The following is a 21,229-nucleotide window of genomic DNA, read 5'->3' as shown; positions in this document are numbered from 1 at the left end:
CTTTCCATTGCCTTGCTCAGGGGCACAGGCAGGAGTATTAACCCTAACGTGCATGTGTTTTTGATGGTGGGAGGAACCCGGAGCACCCGTAAGAAGCCCACGCAGACACGGGGAGAACATGCAAACCCCACACAGAAAGGACCTGGGACAGCCTGGGGTTCGAACCCAGGACCTTCTTGCTGTGAGGCAACAGTGCCACCGTGGGCCACCCTAATGTAGAACATCTACATTTCTGCAACATTTAGGAAAAATGGCTATATTCTGCTGCATCTCCTGGAGTAAAACAGAAAGAATATTTGACATACTAATGTCTCAAATAAAACCAGTAACTGAATCCAGAAATCCCCCTGCAACCTCCTCGGCTGTAAGAATTCCCTGCAATCAGCTCTGAAATCCACCAGCCGCTGTACTCCAGTCAACAGTCGTGTAATCAGTATTGGATTGTGTCAAATCCTTCCCCAACACTCCCAAGAGAAGACATTGCTACTATGACTGACAGGATGCTGTGTTGCTGTGAAGCCCCCTGAGGCAAATTTGCAATTTGTGATATTGGGATATACAAATAAAATTGACTTGACTGTCATGGAGAAGTAAAGTAAGTAAGTAAAGTTTATTTATATAATACCTTTCACAGACACAAGTGCTGCACAGTCAAATAAATGCACCAAGGCTAAGCAATCAATGCCTACTACGTCTTCAAACTGCACCTATCTAACATGTAGGACTATCTAACAAGTGGGACTATCTAACACAGTGTTTCTCAACCCAGTCCTCAAGGAACCCCTATCCTGCAGATTTTCATTGTAACCCTGCATAGGTAGCCCTGCTTGTACTTACTCGACCAATCATGTCGCAGCACTTAATTATGCAAGGTGTGCAACATCTGACAAAATTCATTGCTGATTGGTTGAATAACTACAAACAGGTACCTATTCAGGGTTGCAAAGAAAATATGCAGGATAGGGGTTCCTTGAGGACAGGGTTGAGAAACACTGATCTAACATGTGGGACTATTGTAACATGTAGGACTATCTAACATGTAGGACTAAACTGTACAACAGATAATCAGGTTTCAATGTCATAATTATAACTCACTGCAAAGTCAAATGGTCCCTCTTGATGAATTTGTGAAACAACACCTGTTTCACTGAACGTGGTTGAACTTTCGTTGATCAGAAAATGTGGAACATGTCCTCTGCCATGCCACGATGTCCTGACCTGCTGCCACCTGATCAGCTCCTGCAGTTAAAACTGCTTTTTTATATTAAAACGTTTCACTCATTACACCTGTCTGTCTCTAGTACAATGATGTCTCACATTTAGATCTGTAAAACTGTAAACGGGCTACTGATAAATGCTCAGTAAAACACGTTTCATGGTCATAATTCCACAATAACTGTCATTTCTATGCATCCCTCTACAAGGCGCTATCTAAAGTACTGCGCCGCGTTCATTTAGACCTGATGCAGAGGACGGACAACCTCATTTCAAATCAAATGAAATCAAACCAATCAAATTTTGATTTGATTTTGATATATAATATTAATCCCCGTGGGGGAATTCATGCTCTGCATTTAACCCATCCTAGCTGTGTAGCTAGGAGCAGTGGGCAGCCGCCGTGCAGCACCCGGGGACCAACTCCAGTTGGTCCCCGGGGTTGGTCCCCTTGCTCAGGGGCACAGACAGGAGTATTAACCCTAACATGCATGTCTTTCTGATGGTGGGGGAAACCGGAGCACCCGGAGAAAACCCACCGCAGACACGGGGGGGAACATGCAAACTCCACACAGAGGACGACCTGGGATGACCCCCAAGGTTGGACAATCCCGGGGTTTGAACCCAGGACCTTCTTGCTGTGAGGGGACAGCGCCACCGGGATGCCAAGTTGCTGTGTAGATCAAGGCCAGCCACATGCGTATCGTGTTTCTTGTCCAGCTTGTTCACAAGTTGTCCCTCGTTTGGATGATTTCATGCAACCTTCAGCATTTTTTGAAAATTCTCTCCATTCAACAGTCCATATGCCCCCTGTTGGTAATGCTGGAACCCATCTGTCAATCAAAAGCAGTCATTTTAAAAACTGGCTGGCTGACATACAAATTTCAGGATCTTCGTGGCCAGTGTTGCAGCCTGTCTTGCATTTAGCAGTGCAGACTGTATTTGTTGCCGCCATGGCCGCCATGCAAGAAGGGTGACATGGACCACGTGATGTTCACTCTGTACTTCATATCTGGTTTGCATCTATAGTGGGATGTTCGGCGTAATACAAATTTGAACATGGAGCAAGTGGCCCAAATATTACTGCAGTGCAGCAGGTTTGATACCTGTGCTGTATGTTTATAGTGAAGACAACAGATATCAGTTCAGCCGCTGGCATTGTCCGGTCCACACCGTGACCGTCCGCTGTGATATCACTACAAAGAAATGCCTCGTCTCTTATCCGTTCAAATATTTGAACGGCTCCTTACAACCAGGATATTTCAGCCACATAACACCTTATCTAAGGTTTGAGAGCATTTCAAACGCATGTGAACACTGAGAGGAAGAGGATATAAGGCACAAAACAGCAACAAGGACCCCACTCGAACGTCCATAATTCAAGGGAAGGCAAATACAGAGGTGAGTATCAGCTCAGTTCATTCTATGGGACCAAGGCACGTATCAAATTGTGATTTCGTATTTGTATTTGTGTATTTGTGTTTACATTTTGATCTATTTTGCCATTTGTCTATGTACTTTTACATTTTTCATTTTAGTTCTGTACAATCTGTCTTGGGCGGCACGGTGGCGCAGTGGTTAAGAGCGGTCACCTCACAGCAAGAAGGTCCTGGGTTCGAGCACCGGGGTAGTCCAACCAGGGTGGGTCGTCCTGGGTCGTCCTCTATGTGGAGTTTGCATGTTCTCCCCGTGTCTGTGTGGGTTTCCTCCGGAGGCTCCGGTTTCCTCCCACAGTCGAGACATGTAGGTCAGGTGAATCGGCTGCACTAAATTGTCCCTAGGTGTGTGTGTGTGTGTATGGGCGGGCCCTGTGTGATGGCCTGGCGGCCTGTCCAGGGTGTCTCCCCACCTGCCGCCCAATGACTGCTGGGATAGTCTCCAGCATCCCAGCGACCCTGAGAGCAGGATAAACGGTTCGGATAATGGAAGGACAATCTGTGTTTTTGTTTTTCTGGGGGGGCTATAAAAATTGACAACATGCAAACTTTTGTATTTTGTTATTTCACATTGAAGGTATTGCAAAGCTGGTATGTTGTTGAAGAAAAGAAAAATAAAAGAAAGAAAGATAAAAGTATTATCTTCCTTACTTTTGAAAGTTGACTTACTATCGTGCACCATGGATTACTGAGCACGCATCGTGTCTTGATGCTGCTCAATAATCCAGGTAAGAAAATCAAAGAAGGTTGAATCAGTTCATCTGGATACAATGTTTACTGACATATATGTATCTGTCAATAAACATTGTATCCAGATGAATCAACTGACAGTATCCAGATGTATCCATTGACAGACACGTATCTGTCAATAAACATTGTATCCAGATGAACTGACTCAACCTTCTTTGATGAACTTACTATCATCTGTTGTAGCCCTCGGAGTATGTGGCTACTGGGCCATTCATAGTGAGAGGCTACACCTCCACAACAAAGTCAGCCAATTTATGGGTAGGATTCCGAAACATAGCTGATGAATTGGAAGTCAAACATGCAAACCAACTGTATGAATTTTAGCCTACGCTTTAACTGTCTAATAGCGCCCCAGATAGAGGTCGTATCGGTCAGATTGCTCGGGGTATTCATTTTACCCCAGTTCATCCTTTTGCTTATTGTTGTTGTTCTGTATGCACCAGATGGAGATTAAACTGCTAAAAAAAATGGCGATTTAAGATCAGCAGGTCTAAACTTTAGGGCATTTTAACTGTCACTTCTTTTCGGTAAGGAAGGCGGTAAGGATGCAGCAGAAAACCTGCCCCAGGTTTCTGCTCACACAGATGCCTCGGTAGTTATTGGGGTCAGTGTCTTGAGCAAGAGTCAGATTGGCTTCCTACCAAACCACCGCACTACAGATCATATTTACACCCTACACACCCTAGCTAGCTAGCCCTGTGTTGGCCTGTGATGGCCTGGCAGCCTGTCAAAGGTGTCTCCCCGCTTGCCGCCCAATGGCTGCTGGGATAGGCTCCGGCATGTCCACGACCCTGAGCAGGATAAGCAGTTTGGATAATGGATGGATGAACTTTTTCTTTTTTTGTGCAACAGGTTTCCTTCACGCTGCATCATGCCGGTGCAGAGAACCACGGTGCAGGTGCTCCTGCTGCTCTGCTGTGTGGCCCTGTGCTGGGAGCTGGTCAAAGGAGGCTCCAGCTTCCTCAGCCCTGCTCACAAACCACAAGTAAGAGGCCGCTTTTCTTCAACCCTCCTTCTCTCTCTCTCTCTCTCTCTTCCCTCTTCATCTCAGTCCCTCTCTCTCAATCCAATTCCATTTCAATGATGCTTTATTTGCATGACTGTATTAATTACAATGTTGCCAAAGCAAAACAGGTCAACAGAGTACTAAACAAAACAAAACCAAAAACAAAAAAAGGAATACATAGATCTGGCAGAAACATAGAACAACACTTGATCAGCTCTCCCTCCTTCTCTCTCCCTTTCTCTTCCTCACCCTCACCCTTTTTCCTCCCTCCCTCTTCCTTTCCCTCTCATCCTCTCCTTCCCTCCCTCTTTCTTCCTCTCTCCCTCTCTCACTGTCTCTTCCTCCCTCTCTCTCTCTCTCTCTGTCTGCAAGGATTCACACACTTCTTTCTCCTTTGATTCAGAATCAGGTTTTCCTGTACTTCTTCATCACTGCCAGTGAAAATCTTATCATCTTCAACTCTGCCACCTCCAGCTCCACCTCCTGTCTTTTCATCAGTGCCACTGTCTCCAAACCATACAACATAGCTGGTCTCACAACCATCTTGTAAACCTTCCCTTTAACTCTTGCTGGTACCCTTCTGTCACAAATCACTCCTGACACTCTTCTCCACCCACTCCACCCTGCCTGCACTCTCTTCTTCTCCTCTCTCCTGAACTCCCCGTTACTTTGGACAGTTGACCCCAAGTATTTCTCACCATCCCACTGTCCTCCCTCTCATTCACGCATAGGTATTCCCTCTTGCTCCTACTGACTTTCATTCCTCTTCTCTCCAGTGCATACCTCCACCTCTCCAGGCTCTCCTCCACCTGCACCCTACTCTCACTACAGATCACAACGTCATCCGCAACAGAAGTATAAGAGTGATTTATATTGCAATAACTACATTTTGTTTTGACTTTTGATGAAATGTTCGCACGTGTTTTTCTCAAATCACGTGTCAGTGTTTCACCCTGATACATTCCACGCTAGACTCTAGACAACGGTCTGGATGTCACATTTAGTTTGTGTGATTTTCTTGCCACTGTTAATGTCATTTACCAGAGATTTTAAGACTTAACTATTTGGTTTGATGTGACAGAATGGATTCGCCCTTTTATTAAAAACTCAAGCGACTGCATTTCACACCTCACAAAGGCGCTGAGATACGTGGAAATCTCCCCACGCACAGTCCAACTACACCCCCCATGTGAAGTGCGGGTGGTCGCAGGCATGACATGCTTTGTCCCGTTTCCCTCAGGGTAAGGGGAAGCCATCCCGAGCTGGACGCCAAGCCTTCGAAGAGTATGTCCAACCTGGGGAAGATAATGATGTCACGGTGGGTGGAAGTCACACTTCAGGCTCCGGTCCACCCGTCATCCCCCTTCAGCCTTATGACACGTTCCCGTTCTCCGCCACGTTCTCCACCACGTTCTCCTATGTTCTCCACCACATTCTCTTATGTTCTCCACCACATTCTCCCATTTTCTCCACCACGTTCTCTTATGTTCTCCACATTCTCCACCACGTTCTATGTTCTCCACCACATTCTCCCACGTTCTATTTTCTCCACCACATTCTCTTATGTTCTCCACCACATTCTCCCACGTTCTATTTTCTCCACCACGTTCTCTTATGTTCTCCACCACATTCTCCCACGTTCTCATATTTTCTCCACCACGTTCTCCTATGTTCTCCACCATGTTCTCCGCCACATTCTCCTATGCTCTCCACCACATTCTCCTATGTTCTCCACCACAGTCTCCCACATGTTCTCCACGTTCTCATATGTTCTCTTCAGCAGGTCAGCGCTCCCTTTGGAACAGGCATCGCCCTGACAGAGGACGAGTTTGAGGAGTACGGACAAGTATTGCAGAAAATCCTGCAGCACCTCCTGGGAAATACTGCAACAGGTGCTCGTTTTCCTAGTTTTACTACTTTGTTCTGGTTGGTATCGATTCACCTCTAGTTTAGTCACTAGACAAAGTAGAATGAACTTGCAATACTAGAAAACTATTTTACTTGTTTAATGTTATGGCTCTGTTTCAGACTGACCGACTTTGGATGCCTCAAGAACATTTTCCAACCATCAAACTGTTTCTGTATCCCATTTGCTTTGGACAGTGATAATCAAAACAGTAAAAACCTTTGCCAGACTCTTCAGATGTTGGTCTCGTACATTTCAGAACTTACTTTTGCTCACTTAGAGCTGTATAGTGACGTTTATTTCCCTATGACTTAATTTTGGAAACACTGAAATTTATTTATTTTTATTTGTGGCATGAACATTGAATTACCAGTTTCAAGAACAACCCCGGCTTCCTGTTCATATCTGGGGAACTAGATCAGGTAGAGTACATGAAAATTAGGATGTAATTGAGGGTTAAGGTCTAATGTACTTGCACTAGTACTACTTTCATGACTGCACCCTTAAGTGGAGAAAAAGCTGGGGCTTGCTTTGCTATGACCTACTTTCAAGTTAAAAATCTACTTCAGAAAAAGGGCTTCGATTAGTTTCCTTGTGACAAGCGCTACTGGATTCCCCCCCCCCTTCCTCCCCGATTGTATCCGGCCGATTACCCCACTCTTCCGAGCTGTCCCGGTCGCTACTCCACCCCCTCTGCCAATCCAGGGAGGGCTGCAGATTACCACATGCCTCCTCCAATACATGTGGAGTCGCCAGCCGCTTCTTTTCACCTGACAGTGAGGAGTTTCACCAGGGGGGCGTAGTGCATGGGAGGATCACGCTATTCCCCCCAGCCCCCCCCGAACAGGTGCCCCAACCGACCAGAGGAGGCGCTAGTGCAGCGAGCAGGACACACACCCACATCCGGCTTCCCACCCACAGACACGGCCAATTGTGTCTGTCGGGATGCCCGACCAAGCCGGAGGCAACACGGGGACTTGAACCACCGATCCCCGTGTTGGTAGGCAACAGAATGACTGCCACCCCACCCAGACACCCTACTGAAGTATTTTGTCCCCTCTCCCTTGCAAGGTTTTATCAGAGGTGCCTGCTGAGGCACAACCATTTAATTTACTACGAGAATTTATAAGGACATGAAAGTACTAAAATGAGAGCACTCGTTTACACGAAAGCAACGTAATGGACCTGAGTCACAGACATTACTGGGGAGGTAACCTATACTTTTTCTTGTATTACTATGTGATCGTGAGTTAAAAAGTACATATAGTCTATGCAGCACTTAACATACGGTCAAGCAACTTCCCTGAAAGTCAAGAACCATCTCTCCTAATCCAGTTTATCTTAAGAACCTCTTCGACAATCAGAAATGGTACAGACAAAGCAGACTGCAGTATAAAGTCTAATGGGTGAAAATGGTAGAGGATATATTCTAAATGAACATGAAAACTGCTGCATAACACAGTTCAACAGTGAGGGACCAGAATTACAGGACTCAACACAAAACAGCTCAATGAGATCGCTGAGCAACACAGCAAATCAAAACATCGACACGTTTACTAGAAAATACAACAGCGACAGGGGGTGCCCCGGTGGAGCGCCTACCATTGAGGACCTACCGCAGCGGCCTCGGTTCGAATCCGGCCCCTTTGTTGCATGTCATCTCCTCTCTCTCCCCTGCCTTTCCTGTCTCTCTCGCTCCTATCACCATCCAATAAAGGTAATAATAAAGGTAAGAACGGCAAAAAATAAAAACCGTTGGTCTTTTAGAAAAGTGACTCAACATTATGTTTGCAACGCCAGCTCTAAGCCTCAATGCATTTTTTTTTTGAATATAAGTATCCATCTAATATTACCCCTCATGCTCAAACTAACAGATTTAGGTCAGAAATACATGTTTAATGGATTCATGAGTAATCAAGTCATTTGGTATATGATGGCCCTACAGGTCCTGACAATCATTCTGCTTGATCACAAGCCATAGAGCTGGGTGGTGTTGCTTCGGATGGTGGTCAACACGGTGGCTATGTCCTCTCCTTTCAGCAGACTAATCTCCCTCAGGGTGTGGATGCCCATTCCAGGGTGAGCAAATGGACACACATGTTTACCAACCTAGAGAAACACAGCGAGGGAGGATGAGCATGTCAGATAGGGGTTACAAGGCTAAGGTCCAGACTGGCATTACCCCAATTTGGAACCATGCAAAGCTACTCTAGTGGAGCCCGAGAATCAAAATACAGAGCTGGATTGAGTAAGATATGGCCTTCCTGATGTACTGTTATCCAATGAAATGAGTGATTTAGCAGTGGGGTTGAACACTTTTGCAAGGCACTGTATGCATGTCACATTCTCATTAAGGGCTGAGCCCCCCCCAAAGGTCTGATACTAGAATGGGCCCTGATTATTGGGAAGACATCTACTCTTTTATCTTGGAGTAACTGGTGCAACATAAGCAGTTGTTTGTTGGCTATAACATGGCTAGCAGGTGGTTAACATTACCTAAACTTGATATATTTCTCGATATTTTTCTATCTAAAGCAATCCCATCGCTTGATACTGTACTTGACAACATCATTTATGGACTCCACGGGTCACTCGGTACGTTTACATGTTAGAAAAAGTCGATTTATTGTGTTAGTCCAACTCAAACTGGACTTTTAAAATACATGTTAATGTGTTAATCTGACTGAAATCATACTAAATCGAATTTCTTGAAGTCAGACTAACACACCTAGATAACGCGGTTGGGGACCGATTTACTCTGACATGTATACGCTTCAATCGGCCCCAAACTGGCCTAGGCGTTCTGTGCATGAGCCATAGTTGCTGTGGCAATCTTTCACCCGGAAGTCGCACAGCGTGGTATCAACAGTATCAAAAGTAAAGCATAGTGTAGGTATGAAATGTACAGCGCTGTAAAGTTGTCCATGTTTTCACCGCTCGACATGGAACCCCACAGCCAAAGTCCACCATCATTTGGCTGCCAGCAGGCGCTAATTTTCCACTCTGAATCAAAGATGATACCTTGATATATATTTTGTCGATTTCCACAGATAAATGTGTGAGAAGTTGTGTGAGGAAAAAGTCAGAATCCAAATTATGTTCTTGAGTATGCTAATGCTGGAGTCTGATCACACATGACCGTGAATGTATTTGCACCGTACTTGTCTTGGAAGAAAATATGGGGCATCTGTCTCCAACACGATGCGATTGAGAGGGATCTTGCAGACAGCATCTCGGGCCTCTTTAGCTCTATAGTACGTGATCAGGGCTGTGAAGCCCACAAACAAATTGGGAAACTCCATCAAGAATGGCTCAATCACTGAATAGTTGTTGGTGAAACAGTGCCTACAGGACAAAAACAGTTATCGTTGGGAGAGAGACATGTGCAAAGAAAATTCTCAGATTTATCAATTTCAATATTCAACTGGTTCAAACAAGTGGTGTGACTCTCCACTACTTATACAGTCCTAAATGTAGTTCACATCTATAAATGAATCGATATTTGTGAACAGGTCAATTATTACCTACTTGCAGAAAGCTGAAAAAGTTCATCTGGACATAAAGTTTATTGCGAGAAATGACTGCAGGCATCCCCCAACCTTCCAAACAGCACAGCTGTATAAGAAGCATGCATAAAGACATTTTGTCGCATTTCAGCGAGGATTGCCTTAAACTGGTACATGAGTACAAGCAAACGGCGCGTAGGATGGCAGACTGCAGGAACCACCTGAGATTCAGTCTCAGATGCAGACACAGCAGGATTACACCTAAGAGCGTGCAAATGAAGTCTTCGATCAAGGGCCACCGAGCTAACCAGATCCTCCAGAAGGCACAGAGCCAGCTGTTGAACGAACGGGTGAGACAAACTAATTTTACCATCGACCTTTCGTCGATGGTAAAATTAGTTTTGAAAGCCAAAGACAAGCAGATCCAACAGAGACTCACGTCGCATCTAGATGAGACCGCTTTCAGACATGTGATTGAGTTCACGGAGAAAGCTCATCTAGCACAACATGGAAAATTGAAAACCAGGCAGCAAAAGAAGTTTGACCTACCTGCTGCATTCGAGACATCGGCAGACAGACAGACGGACACCAAACACATGCCGACGCTATGGACAAGTGGATAAGAATCTGTCCTACAGACAAATAATGACAAATAAAGTGTTCCTGATTCCTGAACTCACCCAAGGCAGAGAAAGACATCCTTGCTAGGGGGCTGAATTCCGGGAGCGGCGCAACTGTGAACGAAAGTTTCAGCTTGCCTCAGCAATGCGAAGGTGCCGCCATCCAACATCAGTAAAGACGAGAGGAATGCATTCACGACTCTCAGTAAGGACAAAGACATCATCTTTGCAGCGGACAAGGGTAGCTGCACTGTTTTATTAAACCAGAGAGAGTATCATGAGAAAGGTATGACGTTACTTAGCTAAATAAATACTTATGAGCCCATGAAACGAGATCCAGGCAGTGGTTACAAGAAAAAGGTTGATAGATTGTCTGAAGCTGTTAGAACAGGACAATGCTACAGACAGAATTTTGTACCAGAGATTATACCCAGGGGATGCTACACCTAGACTGTATGGGTTACCTAAAATACATAAACAGGATGTGCCATTACGGCCTATTGTTAGTATGATTATCTCAGTGGCCTATAACATCTTTAAGTTTCTTGCAGCTATCCCCCCCCCCTTCTCTCCTAAGTTGTATCCAGTCAATTACTCCACTCTTCTGAGCCATCCCGGTCACTGCTCCACCCCCTCTACCGATCTGGGGAGGGGTGCAGACTACCACATGCCTCCTCTGATATATGTGGAGTCGCCAGCCGCTTCTTTTCACCAGGCACGTAGCCAGGTAGGTGGTTTTCGTGTCTGAAACCCCACGGCCCGTCTGAAATGGCACCAATAATTATTTAGTTATCGTTTTGATTATTTGTCACCGCCCCTCTAGCCTACTCATACACTGCATCTATCGTGACTGACAGGCGTTAAACCTGTAAAATAAAATCACACACTTTTGATTGGCTCAGGGGTCTGACGAGTCAGCTAAGCAATCTGCCACTGGTTATGCTAGCTAAATGGTCGATCTATAGTTTGCTTTTCAAAAGCAATGGAGCCGCCGAAAGCTACCTGTAAATCAGGCAAGAGCAGTAAAGTTAATATTCGTAAAATCAGTGATTTTTTTGTTTCAACGTGTCCCGACTCAAAAAAGAACAAAAAGAACATTACAGATGATCTGGTCACTAACGTTACCGATTTTCCGGAGCAAGTGTTAGCAAACCCACTGCCCTCCTCCTCGGAAACGGAGCCAGAGTTAGCAGACCCGCTGTCCTCTACCTCGGAAACGTTTTCACACGACTTTGTGGATTATATTGGTGGGAAAATATCAGACGAACAGAGAAGAGAAATATACTCACTGGACTGGACGGCCAATATCGGACAAACATTCCCTACAAAACTAGGAGGTAAACTACGTTTCCAACGTCATTGGATTGACCAGTTTAGCTGGCTAGTATACTCAACAAGGTCCGACAGTTGTTTTTGTAAGCACTGTGTTGCGTTTGCAGTCAAGCATGTGGGCAAGGGAGGGCACAGAAAAGCTGGCAAGCTAATTAATGTCCACTTCTCAGACTGGAAACATGCTTTAGAGACGTTCAAAGACCATGCACAAAAGGCATATCACAAGGATGCATGTTTGAAAGCGGACAATTTCCAAATGGTTCTCAACAATAAAATGGATGCAATTTCACTGAGGCTAGATTCTGAGAGAAAAAAGCGAGTCCAAGAAAACAGAGAAAAGCTCAAAAGCATCATTGCAACGTTTTTTTTTTGCGGTCGCCAAGAACTCGCCCTGAGAGGTGATATTGATTCAGGACCAGTGACATTGAATGAGCCAACTCACAATGACGGAAATTTTCAGGGCTTTACTCAGGTTTAGGGCTACATCTGGCGACACAGTACTGTTACAACACTTGAGTAAATGTGCAGCAAATGCTAGCTACTGCAGTCCTGATGTACAAAATGAAATAATCAGCATAATTGGAGATGTGATAACAAACAAACTGGTGCAGAAAGTAAACTCCGCGCAGTGTTTCGCTGTGTTGGCAGATGAAATGAAAGATGTTTCAGGGCGGGAGCAGCTTTCTGTCTGTGTCAGATACGTGAACCAGCATGACAGCCAATATAGCATCAGAGAGGATTTTTTGTCCTTTGTTGATATCGAGAAGTTAACCGGGGAGGCAATCGCCAATTCAATCGAAAGTCAGTTGACAAATGCGGGCGTTGATTTACAGTTTTTACGTGGCCAGGGATACGACGGCGCATCTGCCATGAGTGTCCGTTTACATGGTGCCCAAGCTAAAATCAAAGAGAAGCACAAGCAAGCAGTTTATGTGCACTGTGCCAGCCACAGTTTGAATTTGGTCCTAAACAAGTGCTGCACTGTACAAATGGTGCGAAATTGCTTTGGAATTGTCTCGGAGATCTGCACTTTTTTCCATGATTCGGCTTTGCGGTCTGCATGCAGTCTGCGACACGAGACGGAACGTCTTTTACCCGACTGCAAGAAAACGCGACTGACGAAGTTGTGTGAAACGAGATGGGTCGAACACCATGACGCAATATTTACATTCAACGAGCTTTTAGACCCTGTGCGATCCAGCCTGCAGAAAATCAGTGAAACCTTCACAGGAGACACATCTGTCAAAGCCACTCAGCTCTTTAATTCAATTGACAATGCAGAATTCATGCTGTCCATGAATGTGAGTGAGAAGATGCTTGCAAAAACCTACCACCTGTCCACCTTCCTTCAGAAGGAAAATTGTGACTTGGTGAGTTGCGTTTCAGCTGCTGATGCTGTTATTAAGCAGGTAGATGAGATGAGGGCTAACTCTGAGATGGAGTTCAGGCAGATTTTCCAAAAGACCTCTTCCCAAGCAGCCAAGTATGGGGTTGAATTTCGACCACGAAGAGGCATGGACTGCAATGAGGATCCATTGAAGGTCTGTGAAAATCACTACCGGCAAAAGCTTTTCATAGTCATGCTTGACTTTTATTCATCACAGATGAAGGAACGCTTCAGCAAACACAGAAATGTGATCTCAAACCTCTGCTCCTTACTGCCATCTAAGGTCAGCATGCTGAATGACAGCTCAGCTCAAGCGCTCTCCAACCTGTATCCTGATGAAGTGTCACCGCATCTGGAAGTTGTAAAGTCAGAAATTGACACCTGGCGGGATAAATGGAAAGATGCAACTTATGTTCCACGAAATGCCATTGAGGCATTAAATGCCTGTAACAGTGAGTTGTTTCCAAGCTTCTTCAAGCTTCTCTGCGTTTTGACCACGCTTCCTGTCACCAGTGCCCATGTCGAGAGAAGTTTTTCCCGTCTGGGAAGGATCAAAGACAAAATGCGCAGTACAATGACGGAAAGACGGCTTAATGGACTGACATTGCTCTCGGAGCACAGAGACATTGTGGTGACGCCGGAAGAGGTACTGGACATCTTTTGCAGGCAAAAAAGACGATTGGACCTGCTTTTATAAGGTAAGACCCACTTTTATTTATTAAGGCATTGATGATTATCTATGGGCCTTTAATACGTTGACATTTACAGTACGGTTGGGTATTAGGCTATAGTATACAGTGTGGGAATTTTATTTACCGGTAGCTTTCGGCAGTGTTGCCCGACCCCCCCCAAAACATGTTTCTGGCTACGGGCCTGCTTTTCACCTGACAGTAACAAGTTTCACCAGGGGGACATAGCGCGTGGGAGGATCACGCTATTCCCGCAGTTCCCCCTCCCCCCTGAACAGGCGCCCCAACCGACCAGAGGAGGCGCTAGTGCCTACCAACACAAGGATCTGTGGTTCGAGTCCCCGTGTTGCCTCCAGCTTGGTCGGGCGTCCCTGCAGACACAATTGGCTGCTTCTATGGGTGGGAAAGTGGAGGTGGGTATGTGTCCTGGTCACTGCACTACCGCCTCCTCTGGTCGGTCAGGGCACCTGTTCAGGGGGGAGGGTCAATAGGGGGGTCCTCTCACGCACTACGTCCCCCTAGTGAAACTCCTGTCAGGTGAAAAGAAATGGCTGGCGACTCCACATGTATTGGACGAGGCATGTGGTAGTCTGCAGCCCTCCCCGGATCGGCAGAGGGGGTGGAGCAGCGTCCGTGACGGCCCGGAAGAGTGGGGTAATTGGCTGGATACAATAGGGGGAAAAAAAGGGGGGGGTATATTAATCCAAGGGTTATCTTTGTTTACCATCTTATTGTAATTCAGTATCTGCCATCATCGCTGCTATTGCTGCTATTTCGCTGCTATTTCTTCCCATCTTGTGGGGTATGCTGGCATACATAAACAAATTAATGGCCTTAACGGTGCTGCATAATAGTATTCTTGTAAGCAGGGGAGGCCCATGCCACCACATTCTTTTCGTAATTGTAAAGTTTTATACCCGATTCTGGGTTTTTTCCCTTGCCGTAAGTATCTGGATATCAACCTGTCCCATTACATAAACTGTTTGGTGGGTAGCTTTACTGGGAGGGACTGAAAAAGATATAACATTGGCAGTGTGTACAATTCGATCGACTCTACTCTGGAACTCAAATTCAAGAAGGGAATAACATTCCATCTCAATATGTCAGATTTTATCTTTTCATTCATTGGGTCATAATTAGGGTCAAATAATTTTGAGATACCTTTAGGCAGGTTGACACCCAGGTATTCAATTGATTCTGCATCGCATTTCAATTTATATTTTCCCCTAATATGGCTGGATGGGTCGTAAATGTGATTACCTGAGTTTTCTGTATGTTAAGCTTATAACCTGAGCATCCCATATTTTTCTAGTAGATGCATCCATTTTGGGAGTGACGGTGTAGGTTACGTTAGATATATCAATATGTCATTAGCACATAGGACCAATTTATGTTCCCCGATAGCATGTCTATCAACTTAATTTCAGCATTTTGTCGAATCCATTGGCTCGGGGGTTCTATAAACAAGGAGAAGAAGAGTGATGAGGTGCAAACAGCCTTGTCTTGTTCCTCTCTCTAGAATGAATGAATTTGGTGTCGGCCCTGTGATGGTCTGGCGGCCTGTCCAAGGTGTCTCCCCGCCTGCCGCCCAATGACTACTGGGATAGGCTCCAGCATCCCTGCGACCCTGAGTAAGGATAGCGGTTTGGACAATGAATGAATGAATGAATGTAATGTAACTTGTATTATTTTATGAACTCTAACAGCTTGCTCTTTACTCTTTCTTTTCCCCCTTCAACCCCTTGTAATATCTACGGTGAAAACTTTCCATGTTCGAACATAAATAATTAAACTTAATGTTATAAAAGAAAGCCTGTGGAAGAGCCAGGCAGTGAAATTATTATCAAACACACTGCAAAACTTTTTGTTTTGAATGTACATGGTACTATCTGAGTCTCCATACAGTGATGTTGATGTGAAATTAACACTTTTCTAAAATAAATACAAAAAAAAAAAAAAAAGATCTTGAGCACCGACTCTACGGTATATGTGTATATGTGTGCCCCCCACGTAACTATGGACATGTGTACTACTGCATACTACGCAGAATAGATGACTTAACACAGCAAAAAGGCCCTTAGAGTGCACCTATGATGTAAGTAGAACTTATTTATTATTTATTTGACTAATACACACTTGGGTTTTGTGTTTACAAGGCCTATGCGTAGACATGAATAATGTTGTCTATGTGCAGGCGCAACATCACCGGTAATGTAGGCTAGTCTAGCACTATCTTGAACTTGCTAATATTCATGGAAATTTTGTTGTCTGATAAGGGCATCGGACCAACGGCAGAGAGGGTGCAAAGCAGTGGCAGATGTTCGGGAACCAGAGAATCCCGCAGAGGTGAGGAGTTTCTTAGGACTTGTGGGGTATAGTAGCAGATTCATCCCACAATTTGCAACATTATCAGAGCGCCTGCATCGCTTAACAAGAGAGGACACACCATTCGTATTTGGATTGCAACAGAGAAGGTCATTCAAGGCGCTAGAGCTGGCACCTTAAAATATTTTGACAGGATGCACCAACCAAAGTGATAGCAGACGCCAGTCCAGTAGGTTTAGGTGCAGTACTGGTTCAGAACCAACAGGGACAGGAAGTGCCAATATACTATGTGAGTCGTAGTTTAACTGACTGTGAGAGGAAATACTCTGACAGAGAGAGAGGTTCTAGCTCTTGCATGGGCTTGCGAGAGACTACACCCCTATGTGTATGGCCGAAGGTTTGATTTGGTAACTGACCATAAGCCATTAGAAATAATATACGGGCCCCAATCCAAACCCTGTGCCCGCATAGAGGTGGGTACTTAGGCTACAGCCATACAATTTTCAAGTAGTACACATCCTGGGCAAACAAAAAATGGCTGACCCATTGTCACGACTGCTGGGAAAGACAGCAAAGCAAGAGAGACATGCCCATGGCTCAGATGATTACACAAGCTTTGTAGCCATAAACACCACCCCAAAAGCACTCACTACTAGAGAGGTGGAAGAGGCCTCTGCAACAAATCCAGATCTAATTGAATGTATTAAGACAGACAAACACAACACTGGACGTCACGAGACTCTTAGCTCCTCTTCGATAGCACGGCTGTCCGTTTTCCTAGTACTCATTTCATTTAGGGGTCAACTGTGCAGTGTGTTTCGCTGTTGCTGGTTGTTTTAAGGCTACATGTTTTCACTTCTTTCATTTGCTACTGATATTACGTGATGTTACGTCTGATTGTGATGGGCAGGCCGGGACCCGCTTTGACCATCTTGCATTGGGGCCTGGTGCCGACCCGTTACACTGCTGCATCATACCATCCGGTAGTCATCCATTCACATTGCCAGAGATGAGCGCCCAAATTCATATTCAACAGAGCCATTGGGCAAAATCCTAAAATACGTATACATAATTAGATGGAAATTTTGCCATTATCATTATTGTCTAATTTTTTAAAAATTCCAAAATGTCACGGCAAACTAGATAATCACAGATTTACCATTCTAGGTTGTTCTATGGTTAGTGACGCCATGTTTGTTACCGTTCATTGATTAGTTTGTTTTCATTTTGTTTTATATAGAGAAAAATACAGGCAAATATTGAATTATGCAGAATATTATGTAATAACTGTTTTTTGATATTCTGCAATTTTTTTCTCAATAAGGAAATCTAGGCCTTCATCAAAGTTTAAGCACAACAGAGAGGCTACTAGCAAGAACTAATGAAGCAGGAAACAATTTAATTTATCAATCTTATTGTTCTATTCATCTTATGATAGGGAGAGAAAATATAGCTTGGAAATGCCGCATTCAAATCAAATTTCCATATTTTTTTTTACAATTTCATTTGGTTTATTTTATAAGCCCCCCACCCCTTGCGTTCCCTAGCTAGCCTGATCTTTCTGAATTAACACATTCTTAAGCATCTACAATTTTGTTGATGGTATCATCTGTGGGTTCAAACGTGTGCGAGTCCGCAAGGTTAAGCTAAAAGAAGCTGTACAAAATGTAAATGATCCAAACTAAGTTATGTTGCCAGAGAAATACATGTGGTTGTTTGATAATGCTTTTATAAGTCACCATGATTGATTCTTTTAGTTATTCTGAATGCAAAACAGTAGCACATCGTTTCACAAAAGCTGTTGACGATTCTTTTTAAAGGGTCAATCTTGAAAAAATAAACCTACTCTATCCTATGAGTAACCCGAGGGCAGACATGCCCCTTAAGAAACAATGAAGATGATTATTAGTAAGATGATTAACTGTCATCCACATTAGCAAATAAACCTGTTACCAGACACACCTATGAATTTTATAGTCTCGAGGAACACACTTCTTCATGATCTCCAGTAGGTCATCATCTGCATCCCTGCAGTGGATCACAAGTGGTTTCTGCATGGCCATAGCCAGATTCAGCTGACGCTCAAATACCTTCAGAGGAAACCAAACCACAAATAACAAAGTACTGTATGAGCCACAGAAACTAACCCCCCCCCCCACACACACACACACACATGCACACCTATCTCCAAAAGTATAGGATAAACAGGGATTGAGCTAGTAAGCTTTTTTTTACAATTACGTCAGGTCAGATGAGACCTTACCTTTTTCTGCTTAGAAGAGTTGGTGGAGTTTTTGTAGGAGTAGTCCAAGCCGATCTCTCCGAATGCCACAGCTTTGGGATGCTGCATGGCTCTAAGAATGCTGCGTTCATGGACATCCGAGTACTCTTTAGCGAAGTGAGGGTGGCATCCAAAGGCCCCCCACACAAAGTCTTCAGCCAGCAAACCTTCCCACAGTGCGTCTCTCACCATCAGCTGTGGATTGCAGAAGTCTGCGATGCAACCGTGAAACTCTGCAGAAAAGCTGCTCCGGTATATATTTCGGAAGTTGCTGAAGGTCCCACAGTATCTTAGCTTTGCATACAGCATGTCCAGATGACAGTGCGTGTCAATGAAGCCAATCTGATTTGCAAGGGAATGGTCATTGATCAATGTAGGCTCTGACCCCAAGGACACCCGTCTAGCAGGACTGCGAGAGCGACTGACAGTGGTGGAGAGGTAGGGAACGGTACAGCCAGAATCTGAGTCTCTGCTGGGAGTTGTGAAGTCCAGGCAGGGGTAGTGAGTAGAGAAAAGATTATGGTCTACACGGGGGATCTTTGGATTGGGCACATATTCCAGTGCAGGGAGTGATAAGTAACTCAAGGTGGCAGTTGGTTCTTCCTCTGGAGAGGAGGACTTGTTTTGGGAGAGTGACTCCACAAAAACAGAATCCTCAGCATCAGATGAATCCTCTCCTTTCATCACTACAATCTTAAATCAGCGATAAAAATAATAGAAATTAAGATTTTCAACTCTATAATTGTCAACAAAACTTGCAATCTCTAAAAACAAAAAAAGAACAAAGCTTGTTTTATATTAGCTGGGACTTACCCTCTTATCCATTTTCAGATGTAAATTGTTATGCGGTGTTTCTGGAAATGGGTGATCCTTTTCATGGTTAGAACCTGAATCCATACATTTAGTCTCTGGTTGTGGTGAGCAGCAGCCCATGGTCAGGACCTTGCCATCATCTGGCCCTAAACTAGGAATCCTAGTCATCACTGGTGAGGGCTTTTTGGGTGGAAAGGTGCGTGGGATCTTGGTCTGGGATTTTTTCCCTTCTCTTTGGCCAATGGCGTCAGTCAAAGCCTTCAAATAGATGGCCTTTGAGCCTTCCTCTGGTGTCCTGGTTTTCTTCTTCGATTTGAAAGAATGAGATGAAGGAATTGATACCTTCAGACTCTCAGATGATTCCAGTCTGGACATGCCGTCCTTTAAATCTGCCTATGGACATAACTAATTATGATACAGCTGACCACAGAGGAAAATCAAAGGAAAAAGAAGCTAACAAGGTATGAATAAGTGACCATTTATAGTTTTCATAAAAACACCAGCTGTGATGCTGTCACAAGAAAGTGGTACTGTCTAAATCATCTTGGATGAATATACCAGAACATAACCAAGGATTCATATTTACCTTGGAGGGACGTAGATCTTTGAAATGTTTTCTTGAGAGCTTCCGGAGTTTGACTTTGCCGACAGACTGACTGCTTTCACCCAGAACATCTACTTTTCTCTTGGGTGTGCTTAAGTTGAGTGCTCCAATACCAACAGATCTTGAAAACGTATTATGAACAGGGGAAGGTGCCCTAAAGTCTTCACTTGGTGACATACTCAAACCAGTAGGCATGAACTGACCAGCACTTCTCCCCCAAAAATTGTCAGGGGAACTGAATGCAGTTTGTAACCTCTCAACCTTCAACTTCTTCTTGTTTTCCATGTCACAGAACCTGAGCAAATTAAAAATGAGAAAATAAGTGCACATGAGCATATAAAGCCTCCTAAACCCAAGCACCAGAACACCATTAACATCCAGCAAAGCTGAATTTTGTAGATTGCTTTGTCATGAACTGTGGTAACATGTTAATTCTTAAATGAGAGCATATGGCTGACACTCTTCCACCTATAAATCCTGACTCAGGGTTACTATCAGCCTCATCAACCCGTTTATAAATTCTCATTTCCACTTCTCATAAAGGCATTTGGCTTGTGTTTGCAGAAAAAACCAGGGCAGTACAATGTGACAGTAATTTTCTCTACAATATCCGACTGATAGCAATAACGTGTCAATATCTCACATTTACATTTCTAGGTTATACATGAAAGACCACAATACGAATAAATGTTCTCCAAGTCTTAACTTTATTTAGACGCGGATTGGGGAATCTAAACTTTGTGGCAATAACATGTACTCCATGACCCCTGGAGCCGTAACCATTAGTACAGTGTTAGAAGCTTCTCTTTCAGCTAGCTATGTGGCAGAAAAATCAAAGAAATGTTCCAGCCTTGGTTGCCATTGCAACTTCTTCCCCTGGCCAAATGCGGTCTTGGGTTCACAGCAGTGTAAATTATACCGAAGTGCTGCTGGGTTGTAATTATGTTTTAGTTAAGAGTATTATAAGTGCTACTAGAAGAACCCCGCTACAATGTAGCGGTTTGGTTATCCACCCGTCTAAATCTCCCTCCTCTTCATCCTGCCAGCTAACCGCCTTCCCCCTGCCCCTACACCCCCCCACTCCAACTCCCTCCCCCCAAATGCTCAGAATAATCTGAAATGCCGAGAAAAGTGGTTTTTAGCCATTTTTAGAAAAAAGCATAATTATTTTAATTTTCTGCTATTTTTCTGGTCCTCTCTGGAACAACACCTACCACCTCCAAAAAAAATTAGGATCATAAGTGCATTTTTGCAAAAATGCATATTTTGCATAATGCCAAAACATTTCTAAGTCCCAGAAATTTTTTTTTATATAGGTGAAAAAAATCAAAGATGCCCAGAATCATCTGAAATGCCGAG

At 44.2% G+C, this 21,229-nt stretch overlaps 2 protein-coding genes across 7 annotated transcripts; one reads left to right on the top strand and one right to left on the bottom strand.

Annotated features, from left to right (window-relative positions):
* The first annotated feature begins 492 nt into the window (after nucleotides 1-492).
* On the top strand, nucleotides 493-6,542 carry ghrl (ghrelin/obestatin prepropeptide). 6 transcript variants are annotated; one of them, XM_056274684.1, is made up of 6 exons: nucleotides 2,510-2,616; nucleotides 2,754-2,856; nucleotides 4,254-4,386; nucleotides 5,648-5,725; nucleotides 6,191-6,299; nucleotides 6,436-6,542. In XM_056274684.1, the coding sequence occupies exons 3-6, from the start codon at nucleotides 4,273-4,275 to the stop codon at nucleotides 6,438-6,440; spliced, it is 306 nt and encodes a 101-aa protein (XP_056130659.1). In that variant the 5' UTR covers nucleotides 2,510-2,616; nucleotides 2,754-2,856; nucleotides 4,254-4,272; the 3' UTR covers nucleotides 6,441-6,542. The 6 variants fall into 6 exon arrangements, with proteins under 6 accessions (XP_056130658.1, XP_056130659.1, XP_056130656.1 ...); XM_056274681.1 differs by having other exon boundaries at nucleotides 6,188-6,299; XM_056274683.1 differs by lacking the exons at nucleotides 2,510-2,616; nucleotides 2,754-2,856 and adding an exon at nucleotides 493-595 and having other exon boundaries at nucleotides 6,188-6,299.
* A 1,739-nt stretch (nucleotides 6,543-8,281) lies between these two features.
* On the bottom strand, nucleotides 8,282-19,641 carry tatdn2 (TatD DNase domain containing 2). Its single transcript, XM_056300452.1, has 5 exons — nucleotides 19,267-19,641; nucleotides 18,436-19,146; nucleotides 18,135-18,262; nucleotides 9,475-9,658; nucleotides 8,282-8,422 (listed from the first exon to the last, which is right to left on the bottom strand). The coding sequence occupies exons 1-5, from the start codon at nucleotides 19,639-19,641 to the stop codon at nucleotides 8,282-8,284; spliced, it is 1,539 nt and encodes a 512-aa protein (XP_056156427.1).
* Between the last annotated feature and the right edge of the window lie 1,588 nt (nucleotides 19,642-21,229).

Source organism: Lampris incognitus, chromosome 2 (assembly GCF_029633865.1).
Source record: "Lampris incognitus isolate fLamInc1 chromosome 2, fLamInc1.hap2, whole genome shotgun sequence".
NCBI lineage: Eukaryota > Metazoa > Chordata > Actinopteri > Lampriformes > Lampridae > Lampris > Lampris incognitus.
The sequence above is the reverse complement of the archived record's forward strand: the minus strand, read 5'-3'. Positions and strand labels throughout refer to the sequence as shown.